The sequence below is a fragment of the Rhipicephalus microplus genome, chromosome 7, assembly GCF_043290135.1.
Source record: "Rhipicephalus microplus isolate Deutch F79 chromosome 7, USDA_Rmic, whole genome shotgun sequence".
NCBI classification, from domain to species: Eukaryota; Metazoa; Arthropoda; class Arachnida; order Ixodida; family Ixodidae; genus Rhipicephalus; species Rhipicephalus microplus.
The window spans coordinates 108993003-109016528 of NC_134706.1; the positions used below are offsets into that span (position 1 = coordinate 108993003).

The window sequence follows — 23526 nt, forward strand, 5'->3', positions numbered from 1 at the left end:
TCAAACGTACTAGTTACTTCGTTTGTTGCTGCGTTTTGGTTTTGTTTCGAATTAAAGAACGGGCCGTTGTGCACTTCTTCATCCAATTGGAATTGCTGCAGCCTAAAATTTTAATGTAGTGAAGCGCAACTGCTCAACATCTGCTGATTCTAGTCTCGTGACAAAGCAGATCCGAGCCTTGCGAAGCCAAACCTAGCCAAAAGTACGAAAATTAGACAAATTTGTGTACTAGTCACTATTCCCATGCTGACTGAAGCGCCACGAGTTGCAGCTCGCGTAGACACTAGCGCCAGAGTCCCCTCTACAGTATATTTATAAGAAATTGTATGCTTCGAACAAGGATAATTCAGGTCACCAGTATGTTCGGAATATAGACGCTGCACGTAGGTGGTACCAAATTATCACACGTCTTTTGTTCAACCTTTGGTCTAGTACGCAGAAACACCTCACGGATTACTTTAACAAACTGGCTGTGAGGATGGCAAATTACCCGGCTGTGATCTGGAAGACGACGGAACTTCCTATGTTGCCCCGCCGTGGTGGTCTATATGGCACTCCACTGCTAACCTGTGGGTCGCGGGAATGAATCCTGGTGGCGGCGGCTGTTTTTTCGGTGGAGGTAAAAATATTTGAGGCCCGCGTACCTAGATTTAACTGCTCTCTAGAGAACCCGAGGTGGTCGAAATTTCCGCAGCCCTTCACTACGGTGTTTTTCATAATAATATCGTGGTTTTGCGACGTTAAATTATTAATATTGTTATTTATACAAAAGTACTTCATGCCGGGTCCACCACGACTTGAGTGACGAATTTCTGTCACAGAAATGACGTCGAAAACATGCGCGATTACAAGACAAACAGTTCAGACAATTGGATTCAAATCCACGACACCTGCCTCCTCAAGAACATATGCCGGGCATGCTATCTACTGCACCACAATCATATACTTTGAACAGTTCTAAAAATATGCCTTTTATATCTACTAATGTCCTCTCACAGCGTTCTTGGTTGAGTTCAGTCGTGATTGGGGTATACGCCATTTGTTCTTGCAACGGGTCGTTTTTAAGCGTCTGTCAAATTGGGCACGTTTCCAATAGGAGAGGTGCAATTTTTTCAACGCCTTAACATGCGCCCAGGTCGCGACCTTACCCGAGGCGTCGGCATCGCTCATAGCATCCATCCATGCCAAGCAGCTCTGCGACGCCCGCCGGCTTCGTCTGGCTTCAACTCCGCGTTCCCCACATACGCTTGCCCCGTGAAGAATGCTTTTCACTACCCTTCTCCTACCTCTTTTCTTCTGTCTCTTTAATTCCCCTTCCCCCCTTCCCTGCGCATAACTGTGGCGGTGCCCACGATTGATTAAGAGAGGCAGTAACGGGACCGCGCTTTTTTCTTCCTTTTTCCTCTTTTCAAAGCCACTTGGAAGAACGATTGCGCCAGGCCAAAGGGAAGGCGGGACGTGCGTTGCGTTTCCCTGCGATTGGGCAGTATTTACCTCCGACACGCAGCGAGTAGGCGACCTTGGCCCAAGTTCGGCGTCCAATCAGCCACGCTCTTCTGGCTGTCATAGCATTTTCTCTGGTTCTGCTGCTCTCACCATCATAACTGCGAGAGCTGCCACAAGCATCTATAGCAACAAGGATTCGCTTCGTCATTATTGATGGATTTTAGTCGTCGGGATGGAGAAGTATGACTAAGTGGCAACGTGGATGGATCTACGTTAAGCATTGCTATAACTGCCAAGGCAAACATGAACATGGACAAAATCGGATGTACGCATAAAGGGAAAAGAAAGGCAATATCATAAGTTCTCATAACCAGTATGGATAGGAAAGTTGAGGTGGCGGAGAAGCACAGAAGCCCAAAGAACTAGGATGATATCGTAAGAAGCAATAAAGCAATAACAGCCCAGAGGAATTGGACACCCTAACCGTTACGACAGGAGAAGAAAGGAAAACCCTATAGAATGTATGCAAGGAGGCAAAGCCGCTGGTGAGAATAAAGCGATAACTTACCTGCTGAAAGATGGGGGAGAAGTAATGTTAGAAGGACTGGCTACCTTATATACGAAGTGGCGCTTGACGGGAAGCCTGCCAGAACATTGGAAGAACGTCAACATCATCTTAATCCAGAGAAAAGAGACGTGAAGGACTTGAAAAATTGCAGGCTGATCAGCTTACTGTTCGTTCTCTACGAACTATTTACCAAAGTAATAGCTAACAAAGTTAAGGCCACAGTAGAGCTCAATCAACCAAAGCGCCAAGCAGCATTTTGTACAGGCTACTCCAGAATGAGCCATATTTATACTAACAATCAAATAATACAGAAAGGCGCGGACTACAACCGATTTCTATACATAGCCTTGATAGATTACGAGAAGGCATTAGACTCAGTCGAGACACAAGCAGTAATGCAGGTACTACGGAATCAGGGCATCGACGAACGCTACATAGACATGCTGGAAGAAGTCTTCAGTGGATCCACAGACACCATAGTCCTCTATAAGGAACGCGAGAGAATCCCACTAAACAAGTGTGTAAAGAAGGGAGAGACACAATCTCTCCAATGGTAATCACTGCGTGTTTACAGGAGGTGTTCAGGGCCCTGTGGATGGGAAACAGAGATAAAAGTTCATGGAGAGTATCTTAGTAACCTGCGATTTGCTGACGACATTGCCTTGATGAGTAACTCAGAGGACGAATTACAGCCCACGATTACTGAACTGGACACGGAAAGCAGAACAGCAGGTGGAAAAATTTACATGCACAAACCTAAAGTAATCTGCAACAGTTTCGGCAGAAAGCTTTGTCATAAGGGGAGAGACGCTGGAAGTTCTAAAGAAATATGTCCACTTAAGACAGGTAGCAAGCGTGGAGTCGAACCATGGCACTGAAATAACCAGAGGGATAAAGATGTGGTGGTTTGCATTTGGCAAGCATTCTCAAATCATAAATGGTAATCTCCCACTAACCATCACGAGGAAGGTATATATAACAGCTGCATCTTGCCGGTACGTACCTACGGAGCAGAAACCTGGAGGGTGGCAAAGAGGGTTCGTCTTATATTGAGGACGATGCAGCGAACGATGGAGAAGAAAATTATAGGTGTAACCTAAATATACAAGAATAGAGCAGAGTGCAAACTGAAGTTAAGGATATCATAGTGAAAATCAAGAAGAAATGTACCTGGCCTGGGCACGTAGTGCGTAGGCAGGATAACCGCTGGTCATCAAGTTGGCCTACTGTCTGGCTGGATTTCCAGAGAAGGCAAATACACGAAGAGGAGCGACATAAAGTTAGGTCGGCTGACCATAAAATTAACGTTCGCAGATATAATGTGGCAGCACAAAGCGCAAGACTGGGTTAATTGGCGGATCATGCGAGATGCCCTTGAACTGCAGTGGGCGTATTCAGGCTGATGATGATGGTGATGATAGCTGCCAGACATTGGTAGACATCGCAAGCTCTTCTATATCAATGTACAGTAAACATTATACTACTTCTCGAAGGACACATTTTACTTCGTATTTTACTGATTTCTATGACGGAGAAATCAATTATTATTATTATTATTATTATTATTATTATTATTATTATTATTATTATTATTATTATTATTACAAATGTTATTATTAATATTACAAAAGTATGCCGAGGGTGCTGAGGTCAATAAGCAGCCTGCATGCAATTACATGAGCTTGCTTGCACAATCCGATGTCATTGGGCAGGAAATCATATTGAAAACTTTGTTAAAATCAGGATATTCATCTGTGTGAAGGAAAGTTGCCTCATCTCCTTGCCATGTTGGACTTTAGGGCACACTTATTGATGCAGAGCGTCCTCGCACATTTAAAAAATGAAGTAGTTGGCCTACTGTCTCGTCCAAACGAGAAATGTATCCTACAGTACTTGGCTTCATAGGGACGTCTTTGTCACATGAAACACCAGGCGATCCTCAAGGGGGCACTGAAGAAAAAAAAAGATTTTTAACTATATCAGTAATTGGCTACTTATTAAAATACCCATGCTTGCTGCGATGAGACGCCTGCATAGTAAGCGAGAAGACGCATGAAAATTAAATGTGATTAGCGGTCCTACCTTGAATATTCCGCACCAAGTGCCGTGAGGTAATAAATTTTGACGGCGTCTAGCGTCCAGCACGTAATCCTGATTGGTAAATATGAGGTACATTTAGCGGGGGAGCAGCCATGAAAAGTGAGTCATTTCGAGGGTCAAGCATGTGGAGAACTTGTCTTCCGTTATGATCATATCTGATCATGAAGAAGCAAGAGGTGGGGCGAGAATTTTCTGTAGGCCCATGCGCGCCTGTACTCTTGACTGGCGCTGACCCCGATGGGTTGACTCAAAGGAGTACTCGCAAGATTTTCAGATGTCATAAAGTGGGCCTTTCTTGTTTCATTGGTATGCAGCGTTACTGCTATTCATACGCCAGTGTCGGACAACACCCATGAAACTATTTACCTTGATTTTGAAGTTTTCATCGCTGAGCATTAGCAAGCCAGCCTCACCGCAATAGACATTATCTCAAGTCAATGCAATACCACTTAACTTGCCTACTCCGCGTTCTGCGAGCAGTGTAAACAATAGAAGTAATTTTTGGGGTCACTGGTCGTCAATTTAGGCCTCGTTGTTTTAATGCACCACGAGCACATGACAGACCGTTCTATCGGACGAGGAGCACCAGACTGGAAACCATCGCTTTTCTCCTTTCTGGGAACTCTCGGCGGATGGACGGAGGGAGGGACAGACGGACGGACGATAGGATGGGAAGTCTGGGGATTCATGGTTTACCGACAAAACCCTCTGAAGCTTCGCCTCACTACTCCGTGGATATGCTGTGATTTTTTTTTTCAGGGGGGGGGGGGGCATGATTTTGATCTGCCAAGGCCTGGCTACGCCACTGGTAGGGACGGATGATGTCAGATGACGTTGGCTCGTCGAGCCTAGCAAAATGACGAGACGCTCCCCTGTTTTTCCTTCCTTCGCGCATTCAAAAGGCTCGCGATGTCTGTTCAGTTTGGAGCGAGCGCCGACAGGTGGCGACATCAGTCAAAGCAGACTGGTCAGGTCGACATTCACGGTAACAGCGCTGTGTCATACCGCTAATGCCACGTTTACCTTCAAATAAGGATTGGTGGAACGAGTAAGGCATGCAGAAATGACATTTGTCCTACAGTTCGTGGGACAAATGTCCATGGGCCCGAGAAGGGTCTGCAGTATTGTGAAATTAAAAAAAAAAAAAGCTACAGGCCTAGCTGTCGTCGGTCTGGTGAAGTAAAATGCGAAACCAATTCTGGGCACCGTGTGTTGGTGCGTTGCAAGAGAGGATATTGTGGCGTAGTTCGCTTTCTTAATTCTTTCATCTTGGTGTACGAGCAAAATTAGTTTTAAAAAAGAAAGCAAAAACAGATCAGGGAGCACCCGGGTCTTAACTGGGGATCTCTCGATCTGCAGTCGAATGCTTTTCCAATGAATTATGCCACCACGGATCTTTTGCGACAATTTACGGCAAGCACACAGCGCAATTAGCACTGAACTGCACTTTAGACAAACGTCCATCGACGACGAGTGTGCCCCCTGGTGCTTGCACTTTGCATGCCTACATACAACGTACTTCATAGGAAACTTACCTTGAATGCCTAAAACTCCCAGCTAGAGATTGAATTATTGTAAAAACAGCATGTGAAACGAGGGTCAGCGCCGAAAAGAGGTACTCACTGCGGTGACCTTCAGTCTGAAAGTAAGCGCTGTGTGTTTATAGGTTCGTTCGATTCACCTGCACCAGTCGGAACCACTTCACGGCCGTGCACCCGAAGTTCAGAAATTGTGCAGCCTTAGTTCAGTGGTGCAGGCACAGCACGACACCCGAAACGAATGACGATGTGCTGACAAGGTGGAGACCTTATTTCTGTTCACTTAATTTACACCGTTCAGGAACCCTGGCCGATGGCGAATCGCACATGCGGACAGTTTATGAGGCGTAAACATATTGGCAAAACACACCGCGTTAGTAGAGGCGGATACGGCGCCTACGCCAAAAGGCTACATCGTGTGCTCAGGAGCGTAGGAGGTGCAGGAAAATCGTGAACCAGCGCTGCACCGCTTCTGCACCTTTCAAAACGAATGGCAGGGTTCAGAGGTTGTCAATGCTGCCCCGCTGAAACGAATGACAAGGTGCAGCAGCACCTCGTGAGCTGGTTCACGTGGTGCAGGCGAATTGAACGGACCCTATGTGTGTTTATCGCTAGTTCTTCTTTGTTGGGCTGTTATTACATTTTTTTTTTTGCGTTCTACTAACGCGCGCTTTAAAAGTTACAACTGCAACTCTGCCACTATATCTGGGGCAGTTACAACTTCTGAGTGAAAGTGTCGAGTTACTACTTGACACAGTCTAAAATGCGCGATTATGTTACGCTGAAGCTTTCAAGGACTCCCGACAGGGCCCAGAATGTTCCAGACAATGCACAAAACAGGGTAAAGATACCCCATTCATGCAGGGCCGTCGTTGCCTTTCAGAGGTACAGGAAAACGTCCGAACTTCACTGGCATGCGTGCTTAATTTTGAGATACCACAACTACTCGCCGCGCTCTCACTATAGGCACATTCTTTTTAACGCCTTCGTTGGTTTACCTTGTTCATAAACTGTAATCGGCACAATCGCGTTTGATGTTGTCTTAATAAACCTTGTCGAGCTACGTTTTTGTCATATACGCCACAGCAATCTGATACGTTATCTACCTCATTTGGGTGCACGCTAAATAGCTGGCAAGTACTGTGCGCCTCATTCAAGGCCACTACTTTTGTTTGTCATTATTTTTTTAATCGTAATAGAGGCTGTTTCAGATGGCTGATATGTGCACTGCATAACAGGTTCTTCCGACATGCTGAGCTGCATTGATAGCAGCTCGCAGCCCGGCCAGAAGAGGATACCGATAGTAGGGGAGAGATAAGCAGATTTCAGGGGCGAAGGCAGATATTTTGTTGGAAGGGGAAGGACTTATCTGTAAGGGTTCTCGTGCGTGTGTTTGTATATTGCGCTTTGAAATACAAAGGATTACTTATAACATCGGGAGGGGGGGGGGGAGACCACTGTCATCCCGCCTCTTTCTAAGCCAATAGTCGATATTATCAGCACCAACAAAAAAATCTTGTTTTAATGAAACGCGATTCCACCTTTCTGCACGCGTCAAGTGGTGTGCGTTATCAAGGTGAAAGGATAATAATAATTAACCTCTTCGCGGTGTTGGCTAAACAGCCAAGCTGCTATGCGATAGAGCTACGGGACGTGGCTTAACTTCCAGCTCTTGGCGTCTCCATTTCGCTTGGTACGATAAGCAAAACAAAGAGAAGCAAAAAAAAAAATCAACACGCACGTGAGAAACTTGCGTGGCTTTGAGTTCAAAGTTATTCCGGTGATGCAGACTTTGAAGAGCCTTAGAATCATATTCTGGCTTTCGCGCGCAAGACAGATTTGATATTCTTATCGCAAGACGTTAACAAGGCAGTAAGAAAAGGGGACAAAGCCATTTTTGTCCCCCGTTCAAAAACCACGGACGTACCGAAGTGGTCCAGACTTGACCGTAATCTTCATCACTTTATTTTTTCATTAGTGTTGTTTTTGTTTTGTTTTACATGTATTATATAAAAACTTACAGATGCGCACCATCACGTCAAAAGTCAAAAGTAGCAGCAGTTCATGAAAACCGACGCCCGTACTCTTTCAAAACGCGCGCCTGCTATAAATAGGTCAACTGTTTGCAACGACCACCGGTAGATGGCGAGACGGTTCCAAGACTTGCAGGCATTGAACGTCGTCGCTCGCAAACCATACCATTCGTTCTCGCATTAAGCATATAAAGCGAGAATTTTCTATTGTACTGAAGCTATGCGTTATCGCTTAGGGCAAGTAGACGTCGTTTTAGCCAAATTATCTTGTACACGTACCGCGTAGTTTTGTGCGATGTAGATTGTTTCGTGACGGTACATGCTGGTAGATTCGAAGCTGCATCGGTACTTCGACTTGTTTTCTATACCTTTTCGTTTTAGCGTTAGGGGTTATCGATTGCCTAGATATTACAGAAAAAAAAATGCACGCACACACATAAAGCAAATAGAAAAAAAAAGGGGGCACCCGGGTTTGAACCGGGGACCTCTCGATCTGCAGTCGAATGCTCTACCACTGAGCTATACCCCCAAGCTGCCGAAGAAGGTCTTAAACAAAGTAGAGATACATTGGCGGCTTGCAAAGTAGCGTTGTTTTCTCTGGCATGTCTTTTCAAACACTATAGTCCTACTTGAGCTACTTCGACGCAATAATTTTGGTCTATCTGTTTGTTTGTCCGCCGTAACAATACTTCAAACGACGCCAAGAGATACCCCTAACGGCCCACCCCATCTGCAGCGCCCACCAATATTGCTCAATTTCCAGCGTTCCTAATTGTGCGATTGTCAATTAAAAAAGCAATTATTGCGCATATCATAGGCATGATAACAACACTTCCATATTTTGTAAGTGTGTCTGTATACTAGCGAAGAAACACATAAGTAATTCCAAGGATGGTAGCGTTATGCGCGCTGAGCCGACCGTGCAACGCGATGCTCAAAAACGCTTTTAAGACGAGACGGTAGTGGCACCTGCCCGTCGCTTTGCGTTCTCAGGGTGTCTACCAACCCTAAAGACCTGGAAAACCCGGAAAAAATCAGGGAGTTTGGATCCTTCTGGAAATTCATGGGAAAGTGAGGGAATTTCTCAAAAAAGTGGCCAGGCCATGCAAAATGACAGCAGTTGTGTGCGGCCATCACAAAAATAAGCATTACCATTGATCAAAGCTTAAAAAAGTATCTCTTCCAAGTGTAACTGCAGTGAGCTGCTAGAAGAGGTGTCAAGAAAAAAGACAGTGCATAACTGTTGCTTGTTAGTCTAAACGCGAAAGCATGCACTGACCCATGGAACACAACGTTGGCTAACATTTCAGCATCCGATATGGGAGAGAGCCTTGTTCACAATAAAAGCCATCAGAAAGGGACAGCATACTTAAGTACGCCGAGATACGTGACGTAAGCAGTGATAGTACATTGTCGGAAGCGTTCCATCACTCCTGTTCAGCGTATGTACGTGCAGTCGTCTGTATCTGGAGTCCAGGTGCAGGCATGATAAAAGCTTCTTTTAAATGCCGAGCATTTTATAGTCACACCTACTCACAAATCCGGCCTCGGGGGTGGTGACTACACCCCTACGGCGCTTGCTTGTGTCTCGTGCCAACTGGGATTCGCTCGCAGGATTTCAAGCTGGACGGTTGTGCCCTCGCGATCTCCGGCATCAGCGTAGCTCCCGCCGACTGGTTCGCCCTCCGCGGTCTCCTGACGCCGTGTAGCTCTCGCATTGTGGCACCCCGCCCTTGGACTGATTCGACCGGATCCCCACTTTCCTATCTCCTTTTTTCTCTCGCTTGGCTGTCTTCTTCTCCGTCTATTTTCCTTCTATTCTTTTTATCCCTCCTTCCCCCACCCCTATAAGGCACTGCGCCGTGTCGCCTGAAGGCAAACAGAAATTAGGTGCCTTTTTCCTCTTCATTCTAACCACTACCACCACCACCACCAACTGTCTCTCGCCGGCAGTCGGGGAGTCGCTCGCTGGATTTCGTGCCGACCGGTTGTGCGCCCGCGCGCTCCGCGCGCTTGCGACCTTCGGCGTCATCGTAGCTCTGGCCGACTGGGCTCGCCCTACGTCACCTCCTGTCGCCGACGGTCTTCGACGACAGTGCAGCTCTGACCTACTGGACCTGCTCTACGCCATCTACAGACGCCGACAACATCTCTCGCAAGTGTACCCCTTCCTCGGACTCCAGTGACCGTGCTTCCATCTTTTCTGTCTCTCCTATCCCCTCAATTTGTTGTTGGTTCTTCTTCCTCTTTTCTATACCTTTACTTCTACCCTTTTTATCCCTCCTCACCCCCATCCCTTGTGAGCCCTGTGGCGGTGTCGCTCCTGAAGCAGACAATAACGGGGCTCACTTTTCTCTTCCTTTCTCTTTATTAAGAACCACTACGCCAACTGTCGCTCTCTCCCCCACCCCCCTCTGACTTGTCTCAAGAGGTCCTACGCAGGCAGCGTCTGCTAGTAAAAGCCGGCTGCTCAAGCTGCACAACCGTTCTCTGGCCATCCTATATATGTCGCTACTGGATCGGGTGTCAGTAATTCAGTCAAGGACGTCTTTACTTGGCTTTCACTTAACTTGACACGCTTCTTAACTCGAGAAGATGAGATAGAAGCAGCAGTACTACGACCACTGGATAAAACAACGAGTTTTTTTATTATTATTCAGCAGTCGTGCCAGTACGTTCAACAAGTAGTGGGGCACAACCCAACATCAGTGTCCCACCACTCGTTGAAAGCAACGCTTCTCCTTCATTCAATCAATACGAATAATAAAGACGAAATTGCAATTAAGCATTCTCAAACCATATCCGATTGCGATACATTCACGCGATACCCCGACCACTCTGTGACGCATTTACATTGTTTTTCACATTTACCGCACGTGCTCTGTACATTCCGAGTGCGTCTGGCAATTATGTTTATGATTTTATATGGAGCGCCCCTAAAGTTTTGTTGTGTGAAACTCTATGGGAGCGACTGTTTTTTTTTTTTTTACCACTCGAGGGTTTGTTTCCAGAGCACACATTTCCAAGCAGACGTGGTGGTCATGAAATTTACTTTTAATCATCATGGAAAACCTGGAAAAGTCAGGGAATTAAGAAATATCAAATCGGTAGACACCCTGGTTCTACACCTTATCGCCTCCGAGACAGGCGCGCATCTTTCTCCGTGGGCGCGAACGCCTTCCTTCGTTTTCGAAGATAACTGCCAGATAGCGCTTGTGTCTAACGTGCCTCGATGCGCTTGTTCGCCTTCGCTGCACGGACCTAGACTCTCTAACGCAGCGCTTTCAGAGTATAATTCACTGATTTACTCGCGCAGAACATCAAATAAACGTTTTGTTCACTCTCTCCACACGCAGACTATCGTTTTTCGACAACATTTGTAGTGAAACATGCGTATACGGGACCAATTTTTTTTTAACCTCGTGCATCAGACAACACGCTTAATATTTCTGAAATATTCACAGTATACACCGTTATTCATTTTTATACGACACCAAGCTGTGAACGTGACAACACTCACTCGGAGGTCTTAGCTGAACTACGCCTACGGATGCGGCAGCAATGCTTGCGCGTCTTTTGGGCGTTTTCTAGTGGACTGTTTTTCTGTCACACTCATTGTGAAACTGTAAATGCTGTCATAGTCTCTCTTTTTATTTTTTGTTTTGAAAAAACCTGGACAAGTGACTAATAATTGACATGCTGCATGTCACCTTTATCAACGTTTTTTCTCGTGCACGGGGGCATTGTCTTCTCCTTACCTTCTCCTTTCTTGCTTTTTTTAAAGGTCTGGTTATATTATTTTGCATTTTTACCCATGCTGACGCATGTGGCTTCCAGGTAGTGTAAACACATTCAATTGTTCCTTACTTATGGAAATGTTCTCCACTCCTGCAATAGTCCTGAATTGGGCTGCAGTATTTGAAATGCGTTGCTTAGGAAAATATAACAATATAGGCACGTTTCCTTAGTTAGGCACAATACTGACGAGTACTAAGAGACAAAAAAAAAAACGCCAGGGAAAGAGTAGTGGATGTTATTAGAAGCAATTTAATGTATATTTGAAGAAAGAAAAGGCGACGAAAAGATAACTTGCCGTGGGCAGGGACGCAACCTGCAACCTCATAATGTCGTGTCCGATGCTCTACCTGAATGATGCTCTAACAATCAATACAATATACCCCATAAAGTAAAAAAAAAAAGGGGGGGGGTAGGAACCAAGGTTGCTAAGTTTGTAGAGCATCGGACGCGCTATTCGAAGGTCACAGTAGGTTCGGTCCGTGCCCTCGGCAAGTTGTTTTTCTATTCGTCCACTTTCATTCGTTTGAATTTACTTCACAACTACTTCTATTTACATCCCCTGGACTTTGCCTGGCGTCATTTTCTGTTAGTTTTCTGTAATATTGCTTATGACCTTACGTACTGCAAGTACCTTGCGTACTGCTTGTTTTCACCAACCATCTCCTGCAAAAAAACAAAGCTTTCAGATTACACTTTGCGCTATATCTTTATTACTGAGATTGTTATTTTTTCTTTGTTGGTGCCATGGCTGGTGCCATGGTCGGAGCCATGGTTTATGCCATGGGTGTCTTCGTAGTTGTCATCGAAGAATTGATGATGCCGTCCATGCACTCCTGAAATTCGACCCAAGAAGAAAAATAAGCACCCACAATGAATACGCCTGGTGACATGTATAGGTAATATTTAGTGAGCAGATAAGCAATATTTGTTCATAACTTGCTACCAGTTGTGTTTTGATTCCCCCAGCTGTGCTAGTCCAAATCCACATCCATGCGAAATTCAAATTCGGCTTTCCTGTACATACGGTGAAGTTACGCTGCAGATGAATCGCGGGGGCGTTTTCTTCATTGCGAGAGACTTGTTAGATGCGAAGCAGCTTATGGCAAAGCCAAATCAGGTGGTGTGTGGCGTGACCACCCTCACTGAGCATGCGCAACAGCTGCCCAGGCACCGCCCGAAAGTGCTCGCGCGCCTGTGTACACCGCCTGTGCAAGGGGCTGGGTAAGACGCTGTGTGCAGAACGCGCTGGGATGCGCTAGCGCGTACGGGCCTGCGTGAGTGGCTGCGTAAGATACTCTGGACTCTTCCCTTATACTCTCTCGGCAATCACCTGATAGCGTCGGTGAACCAGGTTCTGCAGACCAGTATTGCGGAATTTTCACTCCATTGTTGGAGTGATTCCGGAATCATTCCACACTTTCGCGACCCCGGAATAGAATGGGGACAATGCTTGGCAGAATGGAATGGGAATCAAATTAAGCGCCTTTTGCCCAGAATAGAATAGCAATGGAATCACGTCTTTTACCGAAAATGGAGTACGTTCTCGTCTACGCGCTGTTTTTATAACATCAATCATTAGTAAATCAGAACCGAGAATTTAGCAATGAAGCAGTATTTTTTAAATCGCTTGCCTGATTACAAGCACAATACATATATAAGCAATGCGCCTACAAGTTTGTCCTTATATTGATTGTCCTCCTCTGAAGTTTGTCTCTATTTTTCGCACAACCGTGGTCAAGCGGAAGTGCGGCGGCAGCCAATTTTTTTTTTTCATTCCAAGGACCTCAAAGGAATGGAATTGCGGCAAATCCTAATTCTCCGGAATGGAATTGGAATGCAATGGAGGCGCCCATTCCGCAACATTGCTGCAGACGCGCGATTAACGCCCGCGCTCCCGCATGGCGTGGCGATGAACCCGCGTGGCGTGCTCCAAGAAGAGTTCGGGACGAGCAGCAGCAACAGAAACTACAGCGAATTTCACGGTGTGCTCCACTTACTAACGGGTTAACATCGGGCAAGGTGCCCGTGATGAACGGGACTTTAAGTCGACCCATGCGCTGATTCGCATGCTACTCAAGGTTCGTTTTATTGGGAGGTGGCGTAATGTTTGAATAACAATAGTAGCTGTTATAATCGGCACACATGATAGTGACACTGAGACGCACAAAATGCGCCGCACTTCTAAAAAGTGGTTTATTATCATGCACCATGTGGTTATTATTCGCTGTTTTTTTTTTTGCCCATGGTTGCAACTAGCACGTTGCAGCTATTTTTACTTGTGTGACAAGGTTCTCACACATAAGTAGCTGTTTTAATAATGCTAATAAACAATTGTTTCTTCTCTCACACGTGGTAGTCGCAGCTGTCTGAAAAAAAGAAGCAACAACAAAGTGTATATGAAAACACGTGGTCCCCGATAATAAACCATTTGCTGGAAATGTACCGCTGTAGGTGCGCCTTCATGGCATACTGTCTTGTGTGCCGTTTATTTAGTTCCTATTTTTATTCAAACATGCCGTACCAAAAAGCGTACCACGATAATTATTGCTCTATTACTTTAAGCGAGGGACTTAATTTCGATAGGTGTATAAGCGAGCCGATTTCAGTCGCGAAATTTGATCCTACCTGAGATTCAATTGTAATTGAAAGTACCAGCGTGACACCCGCGTATATGGAAGAGAGAGGCTGTCCGCGTAAGCAGTTAATCTGGAATTTGGCGTCACAAACGCTCATTTGACCTTTTCACGAACTTAGCTTTGTCATGTCTAGGGCATGCCGACCCTGATGATTTAAATATTCTTATTTAATTTAGGCTGCGCAAACTAAAGCATTGCGTCTGGCTTAGCACCTCTCATATGCGGGAATGACTATTACATAAGTACTAACTATTATCAATGAAAGAAGTCATCACGTTGGTCAGTGTCTGATTGTCTTCTTTAACGAAATGCATGCTCATCGCGGGCAAACCTGAAGGTGAGGTTAGGTATTTTTTTTCTATTGAGGAACTGTCCTATAGAACAACGTTGATCGATTCGTTTTAGATCCCAAGCAGCTCTTTGACTAGCCGGTGTGACGCTGTCCCTCAGTCCGCACCGCGCTCCCCTGGCTGCAGGTGTTGGAGTGGTGCCAAGTAGGTCACGCTTGCCTCGAAGTGCGGGTGTGTTGACGTCGCTCTCTCCCTAGCCTGTCACCGCTCGCCGCCTGTCATCTCTCTTACTTCACTCTCTCCACCACTCGCAACTTTCGAGTGCACATCAAGCGATCAGTCTTTCTGCGATGAAACTTACAGCAAACCCCACCCGCCTTTCGTGTCTTTTCGTTCCAAAGAAACGTTCACTCGAGTAAACGATACACCGAGATTCGTTCTGCAAACCGTTCTTCCAGCACCCGCGTTGATGCCCGTTTAAACCGGGTCAACGCCGTGCGCACCGCTGCTGATTCACATTCCATCAAGTTTTCCTTCGGGTAGATGGTTCATAGTTTATACTCATATAGAGTTAATGAAAAAAAAACGATCACGGAAGCTTCTTTGAAGTGACCATTATGCACGCATAAACGCACAACAAGCACATACACACCACACCCTTGAAAGCCACGCAATTACACTAACATTCATTTGGCACCCAATCAAACCGGTTATATTCGCTGTAACTGTCGAATACATACATTTCATTTGTTAAGCTTTTCCTAACGACTGCATTTGTTAAGCTTTTCCTATAGACTGCCAGACTCGGGGTGAATTTCCAAGTAGAAAGACCATTTGACCACTCTGGTATGCTCGACGCTTAAGATTTAGCAATCGCGGTTTTTACGTAGACTGGTCTACTACATCGTGAGAGCTTTTTGCACATATTCAGTCTGGGCAAGGTTAGTGTTGGTTAGAATTCTGAAGAGGTAACTCTTAAGTTGACAAGAAGGTAACGCCAATAACTCATGCCGCCTCTCGGTGCACAGCTCACCTCGAATACGGTGACTAGTTCGCGAACAACTTCCATGCCATCTGGAGGCTGCGAAAAAAGGAAGCCAATAACAGTGATTAAAAGACATTGATTCTATAAACTGGCACATCCCGTTCATTTTTGTCTAAGTAGGTAAAGGGACACTAAAGTCAAGTAACAATTTACGTCAGAGTGAAAACTCAATGTAGGACAACATGTAAAACGACAATACTATCAACAGCTGTGCCCTACTTATTGAGAAATCAAGGTAAATAAATGCACAAAAACACATGCGCCACCGTATAGGCCATTCTCAATATGATACCGATGACGTCAGATGAACTGCCTACAATTAATCACTAGTAATCGATCTAGCTGCAATAAATAAAGAGCACTCCATGCATGAAGAGACGCATTAAAATGGTAGTTGTTCGTTTCTGTTTGATTCATGGAAATAAGAACCGCCGGACGTTACTGTGGAAAACAGTGCGAGTGGTTCAAAATCTAACTTTCGCGTGGTGGATGGATGGATGGATGCTATGAGCGTCCCCTTTATAACGGGGTGGTGACAAGTATGCCACCAGGCTCGACAAAAAAAAAAAGAAAAAAAAACTTTTTTCCTTTTTTTTATGTTGGCCTAATGCCTCTACTTCGATAAATTCTATCTTAATGGAAAAAAGGTAAATTTTCAGCTTAAGTTCTCTGCCATTTACGGCACACTGTCCATATTTTATTTTTCCAATATTTATTTTTGTCCTTTCTCTCTAATTTTCTGCCACCAATACTCTAACCGTCTCTTACTTATTTCAATCGCGGGTGTGTTCAGCTTTCCATTGTTGTCCCTAAAACCCAAGGCTTCCTGTAGGTTCGTGCCCAAACGTACACCTGGGTGGATATCTCCACATTCAATCAGAACATGTTCCGCCGTTTCCTTATCTTTCCCGCAGCATGTGCATTGTTCTTCTTCTTTACTGAATCTTGCTTTATAACTACGCGTTCTAAGGCAACCCGATCTCGCTTCAAACAGTAAAGCGCTTCCCCTTGAATTATCGTAAAATGCCTCCCTCCTTATTTCATTTTTGCCCTTTCGGTAGTTACTCAAAGCCGGCTTTTTCTCCATAGCTGCCATCCAGTAAATCCTCTCCGCCTCCCTGACTTTTCCCTTAACGCTCTTTGTTGACATATGGCTCACAATACCAGCCGTATATTTACTAGTGAGTCTTCTAGTTCTTTTTCTCCACTGTGTGTCCACGCTCTTCCTATACAAATAACGGAACACCTTCTCTGCCCATCTACTCTCCTTCATATTTCTTAGCCTTTCTTCGAACCTTATTTTGCTCTGCGCTTCCCTCGCCTCAAAACCTGCCCACCCCATATCGCCCTTTACAGCCTACACCGGACAAACTGTGCCATCTAGCGGGGCGCAGTTGAACCAAAAAAAGTTGGCTATCTCGGAGCCAATGGCAGGAAATTGATCAATTGCCGTTGCTGCTGCTGTGGCTCCCGCTGCTTTCTTCGAATCCCGGCTGCAGCGGCTGCATATCCGATGGAGGAGGAAATGTAGGTCCGTGTGCTCAGATTTAGGTGCACGTTAAAGAACTCCCGGCGGTCGAAATTTTCGAAGCCCTCCACTACGGCGTCTCTCATAATCCTATGGTGGTTTTTGGACGTTAAACCCCACATATCAATCAATCAATCTGCTGCTTTTGTTCTGTCTACTGGTGTCGGCAGCTGCGCACTCAAACCGGGCAACGTTGGGCAAGGCAACAGTGACGAGAGTCGGTCCGCTTCTTGAGGCGGGTAACTTGAAGTGCGCTAACCCGATGCGGACCACTAAAACGTGATTTCATTTCAAAATAAGCCGTTCCTTGGCACAAACGTAACTCTACGAGGTTTCTGGGTCGCTATTTCAGCAATCAATGTCGACTGAATAGTTGTCTTTAGATTTGCTTTAAAATTTACAACATGACGGATCTCGTAAGTGCGCTGTTACGTACATTTCTCGTCAGATGCAGGAAAATGAGCGCCTTGTGCAATTTTTTCAATCACAAGTAGCACGTTTCAGTGTAAGTTACCAGTAATACAAAAAATTCCCAAAGAAATTGTCCCCATTTTCTAAGTACTGTAAGCCCCGACAAAAAGTATGCCCGTGCATGTGAAATAATGCAAATAAAGATAACCGTGTAGCTCCTAGCTTTACATGCAACATGAAAAGTTTTAGCTCTTTGGATATAGTGCATGGATAGTTTGAAACTTGAGGTGTTTTAAAGAATGTTTGAACCAACCACACAGGAAATTCTCTTACCGTGATTTTCATCATAGTTCTCCCATAGCATTTCAAAGCCTTCCTAAGCTGAAAATAGAACAAAAAGAATAAGAATAGAAGAAAACGGACTCAATATGGACATTCAATGTTGCAGATATCGATTTTATATAGTGTGGGCTTTGAGGATTAAAATTATAGAACAAAGTCTTCGCATACCAGGAACATTGCGAGCATTAACATGACAATTGTCAGATGCCACACCCTCTCACTACAAGTAAAGAGTAATTGCAGTAACTTTACTTATAGATTTTATTAATATTCATTGAATTCGTTACGGCTATCCCGCCGTGGTGGTCTAGTGGCAAAGGTACTCGGCTGCTGACCCGCAGGTCGCGGGATTGAATCCCGGCTGCGGCGGCTGCATTTCCGATGGAGGCGGAAATGTTGTAGGCCCGTGTGCTCAGATTTGGGTACACGTTAAAGAACCCCAGGTGGTCGAAATTTCCGGAGCCCTCCACTACGGCGTCTCTCATAATCATATGGTGGTTTTGGGACGTTGAACCTCACATATCATCAATGGGTTATGGCTATTTTTTCACAAGCCAACGAGAAGCACAAAGGCTCTTTTTTTAGAGTAAGCAGCAGCCTGTGTGTCTATGAGCCTCTGCTTAAAGATACAGTCGTAGGCCTCCGTAAGCTGTAAGTCTGCCAGCCTTCAAGTGCCCCAAAACCACACCGAGTTCAAAGGTGAGACAGTAGTTTTCTCCTGGCCTTCACTACTCTTTCCCACAAATGCAGTTTCCTCCTCGCGACTCATTTCGTTTTAAAACACGTGGAATGTCAGCACTATGCGTTGAGCCACTCAGGATTCCACGTCAGGCGCAAAATCCCGACGTTGAGCCAGTCAGACTTCGCGTCAGTCGCGGATTTCATGGAGTGTAATCTGTTTATCGCGCACGAAAGTAATTCGAGACAAGGCAGAACGGGCCGCGACCGCGTGGCAAGGCAGAGTAGGCGAGAATCAGCAACAGATGTATCTCGTATATCGACCAATCGAAAACCTTTTTCATCCTGACGTCACACAAGCAAACTGGTGGCGTCACGAACTGCGCCTCAATGACGCGCTCTTTATCATATTTTATGAGTTGGTTTGAGGCCCTTTGAGATACAGTCGTAAACAAAGAACAAAGCAGAGCATTGTCTTGCAATTGGAATTATTAAAAAAACGCATTATATATATATATATATATATATATATATATATATATATATATATATATATATATATATATATATATATATATATATATATATATAGACTACTCAGTATGCTCATAGCGATAAGTATTGGACAGCTTCATTTTACCACTGGAGAGACTCAGTAATGCAAAGCACCGGTGCTGTGTCTTTTGTGCATCTGTGATGAAAGCGCACTACGCAAAAATTAATGTTACTAACCAACTAACGCAGCGACGAATTTTGTTAGAGGCCCTTAAACCACCTAGACGTCTCAATTTAGTAGCGGTTTTCCACTTTTGCGCATATTTGCAGCAAACGCGTAGTAGCGATAATTGCTCGAAACGGTGCCGAAGTAGCGGAGTTATGCGCGTTTGATAATCGTAAAGTGGCCCCAAGCCCTTCACGCTCTCTTTCTCGCTGGGCTCGGTTTGTTAGATCATCTCTCTTGCTGGCCGAGTGGTCCTCCTCACTGTGCGAGTAGGATAAGTGGATGAGCGTTGTGGGCAGACAAACAGGCCACTTTTGTGACTGACACGGTAAGACGCAAATATTGACGTCACGACCAACGCTCTGGATTACAGAAAAGCTTGGAGAGGAGAAGGGACAGGTAATATATTGAGAATTGTGGTCTGCCAGCAGTTTGTAGCTCTGCCGCGTTTGGCATTCTTAATGGTGACGGCATGCTGAACTCGATGAGGGCGTTCAATCGAAACGCCAGAAAAAATTTATTTGTACGTGCATTATGAATCCTTCAAGTTCGTTCGGGTGTGTTATCTCCGTGCAGCCGATAGCGCGGTTGTCAATCATCATATTTAAGGCTTCGGATTTCAGAATTTAACCCATAAGCCCACTTCAGATGCGTTTGACGTGACGAAGTTTTCAGATAAATCTAAAAGCGGTGTAGTTTGCGCGAAATCGGTCTGTCTAGTGCGGATAAAATATATTCCTGTCGTAGATGTGAGCGCCTGTGGTCCGGTTTGTGGCTCCCTTCGGTGCTATACGAACGTCAACTACAAAACAACCTTTATATGCTTACCGTCATTGCGTCACTGCAAACTATCTCCCACTCAAATACGGATAACGAGTTTTCCAGGCAATCCGCCACGGCTTGCGGGAAGACGCTTCTCGGCTGTAAATAAAAGTAAAATAGGAATGCAATTTTCTCATTCATGTGCCTTTTCGTACGTTGATGCATGTGATCTATCTATCTATCTATCTATCTATCTATCTATCTATCTATCTATCTATCTATCTATCTATCTATCTATCTATCTATCTCGCTATATCGCTATATCGCTATATCTATCTATCTCGCTATATATATATATATATATATATATATATATATATATATATATATATATATATATATATATATATATATATATATATATATATATATATATCCTTCGGCAACTTGAGTGAGGCTGATGTGTATAGCGTAAGCTTGGCCACGCAGAAAGCTTGGTGCACGCGCATTGTGAAGGGTACACAGTCACTTTCGAAGTAGTTGTTTCCGTTTTCTGGTGTTCAGTGGATTGTATGGAAGGATTATCATGATCGTTCCATTCAAAAAGGATGTAGCCCTTGCGCCACCAAGTGCATCTCACGCCTATAGTCGGAGAACCAGGCCAACCAAGCACTAACGTATAGGAAGCCGCGACTGGCAAGGAAAAATAGCGATATAATTTAGGGGTGATCGATAGTACTCTATTGTACGGGGCTACACATATTTTGCAAATTTTTTACGCATGGCAAAATCATCTAGAGTGAGGACTTTTTGGCAATATTTCAAGAAAAATGGCGACTTTTGGCGACTTCCTCTTCATCGTTTAGCGACTTTCACTTGAAAGTGAGTGGCAACCCTGGCTGTCGCATTTGCGCACGTATACGCGTTCCACTTAGGGATGGCCGACACCACAGAATATGACCATTGTGGCAGTGTTGAAACTGTTCAACCTATTCTGTGTTGGTGCCCACGGTATTGTTTATAGAGACAGGCGCTTTGCAATACGTTTGATAAACTAGACTACCGAACTCTTTCGCAAGAACGAATCTTGCGCCATCAACCTCACCGTAGACCTAACGTATCAAAAGAAAGCTGTTCAAGCGCTACTGCGCTAACTGCGATTAGGCGGCGCCTCTGAACGTCTTCGATGTGAATGCCCTGCGTGCGGGTCCATGTATGTTTGTGTGCGTGTGTTTTGACTCGATCGGGTAAAAGAGCTCGTTTCGCTGAAATTCCGGAGTCGGCGTACGTGTCGGTGCCGGCATCGGCGTCGCGGCAGTGGCATCGTGTTTAATCGAGAGAAATCGCATTCAATCGACGATAACTTGTAATGTACCGACATAATAATGACCCACGGATTAGCAAGACGTTCCTTTCCGTTTAAGCAATGAGTGTCACGAAAGCATTTGCGATCGGCCGCTACGTGCAGGGGCCCTGACCTTTTAAAGGTAATTTCAGTGCTCACTCTCATATTGTTCTCGTACTTTCCGTGCAAATTAACCCCGTAGCGACCCCCAAGGGTCCAGGACACTTACCACTAGAGGAATGTACTTCCTTCTGTTCTTCTTGAACGTCTCGGTGGCCCATACTGCATCGTCACACGTTGAGAAATAATCGAAGACTGCCGAATAGAAGGGTTTGAGACATATATATCAATCAAGTTGATCGAAAGTCTCGTGGGTTATGATTTTTTCAGCGTCTGCCTTGACACATGAATTAAATTCGATAAATGTTGCGAAAGTAGCAAATTGCTTTTCTTTCTGTTTATGTAGTTCAACATAGAGAAATAAAAAAAAAAACAAGGTATAAAGCAGGTCACATAACTTGTGGGACAGATATCACGATAGGTCGGTGGAATGAAATACTTCATGTATATAGCTACGTATGTGCGCTTATATATATATATATATATATATATATATATATATATATATATATATATGTATATATATATATATATATATATATATATATATATATATATATATATATATATATATATATATATATATATATATATATATATATATATATATATATATATATATATATATATGTGTGTGTGTGTGTGTGTGTGTGACATATAACAGGCGCTAACGCCAAGGAATGTATAGGGAAAATTGTTAGACTTAATTGTAATGTATATATAAATATATAGTTTGCATGTGTGTGGTTGCGTGCGTGCGTATCTGTGTTCGTTTTAGGACTAAGCTAGATTAACTGTCGAGATTCTGAGCCTTCATCGCGTATGACATCGTTACCACACCCTGCATTTTTTTTTTTACTTTCTGGTGTCAACACTCAGCTGTATGACGTCTGCTCAATACTCTTCCCCTCGCTACGTACTCTTTTATTAACAATGTTTCCTATGATAATCTTCATCACTTTGTTTTGCCCTTCCCCTCTTCCCGTGTGCACAGTATAGTATAGGCAGAGCGGACAAGCCGACCTTTCTGCATCTGCCTTCTAATTCGTGCACTCTCTCTCTCTCTCACGCACAGATTTTATATAAATTAAGACGGTGGTGGCGTGGCTGATGGTAATATGCTCATTAACATAGAAGTGCTTACCGTTTTTGCACGCTTTGTGAAATTTATCGCCGCTTGGCATCGGATTCGGCAGGGACCTCAGGGCGGTGGTTGCAGCGGCACCGATCACGATGGCATAGAGCCACGTTTTTGTGGCCATGGTGGTCGCGGCTTGTTTCGGATACCTGTAGCGTTGCCACGTATTGCGCCTGCTTCTTGTTCGTTAGTATGTTGTGCGTTTCCTTCTGGAACTCTTTACTTCGGTCGATTGTGTTGCGGCAGCGAAGAAAAAACTGAATTGGTCAGCACTGCTGCTACACTTGCAGCAAGCGCTTCAAGAACCTGCGGCTCGGAATGGTATCTTGCAGAAGCACCGGATTTTGTCAGTTATTCGCAGCTGCCTTCAACACGCACTTCAAACGCCAATAATGTAGACAGCAAGACAATCCGCAACCCAGCGCGTCACATATGCAATCGCGTAGCACGTATCGGGTCACTGGCCTCGTTGTCGGTAACTTCGGTCGCCGTGTTATCAGTCGGTCAGACTGTCATGATGGCGTGGTATACCGACACACTCACAAAACGAGCGATTATAAAACCGTCCGCGCCAGTGTAACTAGGCTACGTTTACGAAGAAAATGCACTTCCTTGAGGATATCTGATAAGATTGAGTGAATTTCGAGGCCACCGGGTACTCTTCAAGGAGGAAGGCGAAGAAAATTGACCGGAATATTCGTACTTTTTTTTCTTTCTTTCGAGATCACAGCATGCAGTCGTTATTCGCCTAAACAAAACCGCTTTAACGCTTTTCTATTTCCAAATATGGCGCTGTGAAAAGAGCGCACAGATGTGGTGGTCACGAGTTCGCACTTATTTAGGATTCCCCTAAACGCAACTTTCAGAACAACTGTGCTCTCGCCACTACAATCGCCGTGGTCGAGTAAATAACTCTTCAAAAGCACAAATTTGGCACTAACAGGGTCTTTCTTTGTGAAAGAACAATATGCTGCTAGAGGCCCGCCAACTGTGATATTAAAGGGCCCGTTATACGACTCCAGATGTT

General features: G+C 44.7%; 2 protein-coding genes and 1 non-coding gene across 7 annotated transcripts in view; 1 reads left to right on the forward strand and 2 right to left on the reverse strand.

Moving 5' to 3' along the window:
* Positions 1–23526, forward strand: part of sick (sickie) — a 1179025-nt gene that overhangs the window by 723230 nt on the left and 432269 nt on the right. The gene's annotated exons all lie outside the window — the stretch shown is intronic.
* On the reverse strand, positions 8143–8214 carry TRNAC-GCA (transfer RNA cysteine (anticodon GCA)). Its single transcript has one exon. It is a non-coding gene; the product is annotated as a tRNA-Cys (tRNA).
* Positions 12164–22953, reverse strand: LOC119179785 (uncharacterized). The gene is made up of 6 exons (XM_037430905.2): positions 22506–22953; positions 21471–21556; positions 19963–20055; positions 17727–17774; positions 15443–15490; positions 12164–12316 (listed from the first exon to the last, which is right to left on the reverse strand). Exons 1-6 carry the CDS (start codon positions 22621–22623, stop codon positions 12257–12259), a joined length of 453 nt encoding a protein of 150 aa, XP_037286802.2. The 5' UTR covers positions 22624–22953; the 3' UTR covers positions 12164–12256.

Coding starts and splice junctions, on each gene's coding strand:
- LOC119179785 (XM_037430905.2), bottom strand. CDS start 22,623: ATGGCCACAAAAACGTGGCTCTATGCCATCGTGATCGGTGCCGCTGCA. Junction 21,557..22,505: donor TCACAAAGCGTGCAAAAACG/GTAAGCACTTCT, acceptor TCTATTCGGCAG/TCTTCGATTATTTCTCAACG. Junction 20,056..21,470: donor GGAAGTACATTCCTCTAGTG/GTAAGTGTCCTG, acceptor TTTTATTTACAG/CCGAGAAGCGTCTTCCCGCA.